The sequence below is a fragment of the Marmota monax genome, unplaced genomic scaffold, assembly GCF_021218885.2.
Source record: "Marmota monax isolate L192 unplaced genomic scaffold, Marmota_monax_Labrador192_F-V1.1 WCK01_AAM20220418_F8-fsc00043, whole genome shotgun sequence".
Taxonomy (NCBI): domain Eukaryota; kingdom Metazoa; phylum Chordata; class Mammalia; order Rodentia; family Sciuridae; genus Marmota; species Marmota monax.
The window spans coordinates 13,399,996-13,405,995 of record NW_026691982.1 but is presented as its reverse complement, the minus strand read 5'-3'; the positions used below and the strand labels follow the sequence as shown (position 1 = coordinate 13,405,995).

At 42.6% G+C, this 6,000-nt stretch overlaps 1 protein-coding gene across 2 annotated transcripts in view; it reads left to right on the top strand.

Annotated features, from left to right (window-relative positions):
* The first annotated feature begins 3,609 nt into the window (after nt 1-3,609).
* Spata13 (spermatogenesis associated 13) overlaps nt 3,610-6,000 on the top strand; it is a 351,797-nt gene continuing 349,406 nt past the window's right edge. Inside the window, exon 1 of one of the 2 annotated variants that reach the window (XM_058580755.1) lies at nt 3,610-4,024. In XM_058580755.1, the coding sequence (XP_058436738.1) occupies nt 4,013-4,024 (12 nt within the window). In that variant the 5' untranslated portion in view covers nt 3,610-4,012. The remainder of the gene's footprint in view (nt 4,025-6,000) is intronic. The other variant, XM_046447959.2, reaches the window with a different exon arrangement.

Genomic DNA, 6,000 nt, shown 5'->3' with positions numbered 1-6,000 from the left:
ATTATAACAATAGCATATTTACAAGGCTATAGTAACAACTAGCATTAGCATTTCCAAAAATTTTAAGTAAAAGTGAATTACAAAATGTGTAGCAGAAAATAACATGCTTTAAATAACATCTCCCCATAGAATTTAGAATATAGGGTTCTTTAGAGAACTGAGCCATATTTGTGGTATCCGGTCTAGAAAACAAGGTTGCAAATTAAATTCTTCCTCAATCTAAGGGGAACCTTAAAGATGTTTACTTTTAGATTTGGACAGATTTATTTCAGCCCAATCTTCATTCTTGGCAATTTCGTCTTCCAACTTGTTCTTTGCCTGTCTTTTCATTGCCCTACAATTTCATTTTTCCTCTTCCTCCAGTGTATCTGATGCTTAACTATTTTTAGGCATTTTATGGATCGCCTTTAGAACCTTGGAATATTGATTGATGAATCCTATTGGGTTCTTATTCAGAAACACCTATTTCTAGGAATTGGAACCTGACAATACCATATATATTCTGCTTCTTTCCAACTTCTTGCCTGGGGAAGACGGAAAGGGAATGCAGTCACTATGTGGGAGTGAGGGGATACAGCCTCCAGGGAGTACTCTGCTGAATGACAAGGCTAGGGCCCTCTGGAGAGTGGTTTGCTGGGGAGATGGGAGGGCAGTTCCTCCTCAGCTCTAACTCCCAATGCCCAGAGGGGCAACCTGGGCTCAGCTCCCTGTGGATGTGTCTCTCCCCATCCAGAGCAATTGGGGCAATGGGCAAGAAAAGGCTCTGTGAACCATTTTTATCACTCGATGCTGTGACCTTGAAGTAACCCAGGAGACATTGGGCTGGTACCCAGGAGCCATACTTTCTTCTTGCTTTTGTATAAGAGAAGAATAATATGTCCTTAGGACTTTTCTATTATGAAAGAGTCAGCAAACAACAGGAATCTTTTTCATTTGCTTCAACGTGGTTTGTTGCTGCCAAAAGTAGTACAGACCCTGAAGGAGGCTGGAGCTGTTAGAAACAGCAGGGCATTGGGGAGAGGCATTTGAATCTTAGCTCCATTGTGTAATGGGCTGTATGTTGTTGGCAAGGAATCAACCTCCCAGATTCCTTTTTGGACCTGTAAATGGCTCTAGCAGTAGCTCTAACAATGAGCTAATGAATGCAGAGGGCCAGCCTGGCACCTCAGTGGACATTAGCCCCCCTTTGTACCCTATTTGCCTTTGCAGGGGAAGAATTATGGGTGAGTGATAAGAATTGGAAAAACAAAATTAGTCTCCATGATCCAGCAACCAGCACTTTCAGAGGATACTGTTACAGGTTTATCCCCTGTGAAGCTCATGTTGAAATTTATCCCCATTATGAGATATTAAGACGTGGGACCAGGTGGAACCTTTAAGAGCTAATCAGGGCTCTGCGCTCAAGAATGGATCAACCCATTCATGGGTTATCTCAAGAGAGTCTGCTATAAAAGCTCATTTGGGCAGGTCTCCCATGCTCTCTGCCTTTCATCATGTGATCAGGACCCTGCCAGCAAGAAGTTATTACTAGATATTGTCCATAGACTTTGGACCAGAATCAGAGTCAAAATAAACCACTTTTGTTTATAAATTAACCATGTGTGATATTGTGTTGTAACAGAAAATGGATAAATATACCAGCTAATGCATTTGGAGCCAAGCTAGCATCCCCCCATGCACTGACCATCAGGTGAGAACCTCTAAGCCTTCTTATGCATGAAATCAATGTTACAAATTGTGAGAGCCTCTAAGTCTTCTTGTGCATGAGATCAATGTTACAAATTTCCCTGTCTACTCCAAAAAGTACTTGTTATGGTTTAGTTATTAGTTGTCCCCAAAAAACTCATGTATGAGACAATACAAGGTTTACAGGTGAAATAATTGAGTTATGAGAACCTTAACCCAATTAGTGCATTAATCCCCTGATAGGGAATAACAAAGTGGTGACTGCAGGAAGGCAGGATGTGGTCAGAGGAGGTGGGTCATTGGGGGCATACTTTGGTGGTATATATTTTGTGAGCTCAGCCTCGTCTTTCTGCTTCGTGGTATGATATCCTGAGTCAGTTTTCTCTGCCACACTCTTCCACCATGATGTTCTGCCTCACCTTGAGCCTCAAGGAATGAAGCCAGCATTCTAAGGACTGAGACCTTGGAAATTTTGAGCCCCCAAATCAACTTTTCCTCCTTGAAATTGTTCTTGCCAGATCATTCATTTATAGCAGTGAAAAAACTGACTTTTAAATGTATCCCAGTTCCTTTTTTAGTAAGGAAATGGAAACCCAGAAGAGAAGGAACATCCATGTACTTAAGGTCACCTATCTGGCAACTATAGATTTGGACCTAAAACTCAACCAATCTGGGTGTAGTCTCATCAAGAATGCAATGTGCCTTCTGGGTATCAGGTGCCAGACTTTCTAAATTGTTCTATTTTTCTTTAAAGCAATGATCCCTACTTAAAATATTTACTTATTTGTTGGCACTCTCTCCTCCTTTGTAAGGTAAGCTCCCCTGGGGCAGAAACCTAGGCTGTTTGGTTGTCCATTTTTTTCCCCAAGCACCTACAGTTCCTGGCATCCATAAGGATTTGTGGAATTAATGGAGTTCTACAGTTCATAAGTCTGTCTGGAGGTAATGAAGAGTAATGAGGATGGATCAGCTTTTCCAGGTAACAAACTTGTATCTTGACAGGGACTTTTCTTTAGGGAAAGATCATAGCAAGTTGTTTATAGAGTGGTTGAAGAATCTTTGCACTTCTTCAAACCACCTTTCTCAAGTCACCCCCTGTGAACCCTAAGTGGTAGACCTGAAATCCATGATGTAATTTAGTGGTGATTCTCATGGAGGACAGAGCAACCTTCCTGGAAGGCTGCTTGGCATGACTTGGGAAAAGAGCTCAGCAATAGTAGCTTTTAGTGATTCTCAATCACTTTCCCTTCCACCATGCGAACTTCCTTAAGCCTGTCATTTTTCTTCCATTATTTCCTTTTATTATCTGAAAATCAGTTTTCAGTAACAACTTGACAGTTAATGCATCAGATAGTCTGGAGTATTTGAGAATGGTGGAGGGCTGCACCACATTAAAAGGGAGATTAATTCCTTATGATGAAATTTATTGGAATGCAATTAGTGAGCTCTGTATATATATATGCATTTTAACAACTTCCTGTTGAGAAACTTAATCAGAATTGAAGCCCTTCCCCCTCTTTTTAGTCCCCCAATTTAAGTCTAACGCCATAATTAGGACCAACCGGTTTAATCAAAACTTCCTTGAAATTTCCTTTGCTCATTTCAGACATTAGGAAATGATGAGAGAGAGAGAGAGAGAGAGAGAAAGAGAGAGAGAGAGAGAAAGTATGTGTAGTCTTCTCTGCCTGGGAGCGGAAGGAAGAATTGAATCCTATATTTACTTATTTGTGTTACCACTAGTACGTTCCCTGTTCTGTTCTTAGTATTTTCTTCCAACCCATATCTTCTCCAATTCTTTCCCGCCTTTCCCTAAATCCTGAAGGATTCAAAAGTGATGAGAAGCGACCCCGCCTTCTAATGAATATTCAACAGTAAGGAGCTGGGAGGAAGTTAAGAAAAACCCTGCAAGAAATTCAACGTGAGTCGGCCTGCCACCGGCTCCAGTCCGCCGCCCCCACCGTCCAGCGCGTCCTTTAAAAAACAACAAATAGTCCAGCCCCGGGTCCTGGAAGCCGAGCTCGCGGCTGAGAAGGATTCCCGCGGAACCGTTTGCCTCCAGTGAAACGTGGCATCTGCACAGCCCTCCAAAGCCAATCTGAACTCCGGCCAACCAGGCGACAGTCAGACGGATTAAACGATTCGGGACCGAGCGGCCAGAAGGTCCCTGCCTTTGTCGTGCAAATGAGGAGGGATCGGGGGGCTCTGGGGTGGCGCGCACCCCGGGGGAAGTTTCTGAGCCTCTGGTGTTCGGTAACTTTTTCCCCATTTTGAACTCGGCGCGGGATTGTTAGATCCTTCCTAGGACCCCGCTGCTGACGTGGGAGGAATGCTGAGAAAGGTAAGTGGTATTTCTTTGCGTGTTGTCGCCCTTCCCGCACTTTTGGAAGAGGGACAAACCAAACAGCATGTGGCCCAAATTCTGTGTTGTAGAACACTTTTTTTCTGAAACGAGGATGGAGGGAATTGAAGCTCAGAGGATTTGGACAAGCTACCAGGGCAGAGCAGTCGGTGTAGTGGAGGTTTGAAAAGTTGCCGCGGCCCCAGCAGGTGCAAGGGGGCGAGAGTGCGGAGCAGCGCCAGGCTGGCGGAACACAAAGCCAGCTCTGCGGCGCGGTTGCGTTGCCATGGCAGCGGGGGCGGGGCCGAGCCGCGGCGTGCCCGGGTTGCCGGGCGACGGCGGGGGCGCGGGCGCCGGCTCGGGCTCTGGGGACCCGGACGACTCTGTAGGCTTCTCTGCCCAGGTTAAGCCAACCGGTCTGAGGTTTCCTTAGCCGCTTCTCCCCCTCCTTGTAGACTCTGTTGGCAGCCACTTGTCCAGTGGCTAGGCAGTCAGGCTTATAGGCTAACACCTTCTTAATGACATAATACTCTGCTTTTGAAAATATTTGAACTGTGGTCTCACGGAGGCATGAAAAAGATGGCAATCCTTTCTAAACTAAAAAAGAAAGTTATTCTGTTTACTTTTCTAGCAAACATTCCTTAATTATTAATTATTTAAAAATAATAAAGAACCTAGGTTGTATCCATGAAAACGAATTGACCTTTAGTGTCTTTCAAATATCTTAACAAAATCTTTGCAAGAGAAAAGCACATCCAGCAGCTATCAAGTCCTGCATTTAAAAAAAAAATCAGTTTTACTGTTGCATCTTACAATGTTTTAGATGCTACTTTCACAAAACATAGAAGAGAATCAATTTCATTTCATTTCACTGGGAGCTTCCTTACATGTAAAAGTGCCAGATAATGTTGACTTACTAGTTCAAAGATTGTTTTAGCCATACACTATTAAAAAAAAGGTAAGAATTTGAATTATCTTTTCCAGAGCAATGATTGACAGCTACAGTACTACTTTTTTTTTACTTTTTCTTTTTATCTTCCTATAATTAAAGGTATCTTTTGTTATTTTAATTAGTTTTTCCAGAGTTTAATAGTGTTTGCCAAAGATTCTGATAGGTTTTTTGTTTGTTAGTTTGTTTTTGGTACCAGGGATTGAACCCAGGGGTGCTTAAGCATTGAGCTACATCCCTAGCCTTTTTTATTTTTTATTTTGAGACAGGGTCTGACTAAGTTGCTTAGCCTCAGCTAAATTGCTGAGGCTGGCTTTGAATTTGGAATCCTCCTGCCTCAGCCTCTGGAATTATAGGCATGCTCATAAGGTCCAGCTGTTATCAGTTCTTACACTCTTAACACTGATATGTTAGGTTCCATAGCAGTTTGTTTGTTTAATTTTCTGGAGGTGGTACCTAGGGCTTTCAGTATGCTAGGAAAGCACTCTACTACTCAGTACCTCTGCAGCCCTATTTATCTTAATTTGAGAAGGGTCTCCCTAAATTGCCCAGGCTGGCCTTAAAATTGGGATCCTCCTGCCTCAGCCCCCAGGCAGCTAGAATTACTGGTTGATTTCTTTTCTCGGCTTCTATTTTTGTCTATGTCTTACTTATGTGTTCATAAATTCATTTCTTAAACATAATAGATGGTGCCAGACTCAAGAGAAGAGGGGTAAGTGGTGAGAGAGACATAGAAAGTTTAATTAGAAACAGTTTAGAGTGAAGGAAAGGCCAGGAAGCAGTTATAATCCACTATGATACATTCTTGTATGGAGATGTCATCAGCATGGCCCCTGGTAGAAAACCGAAGCTATGCTGATTAGATTATAAAATGTTTTTCAGTGCATTATCATAGTTGAACTCCACAACAACCATACAAAAATTCATATTACCATTCGTTTTTAATGTATGAGAAAGCAGAAACTCAGATAGTGAATGACTTAATCAGAGTGTCCCAGAAAGAGGGGTACATTTGATGGTTAGTTTT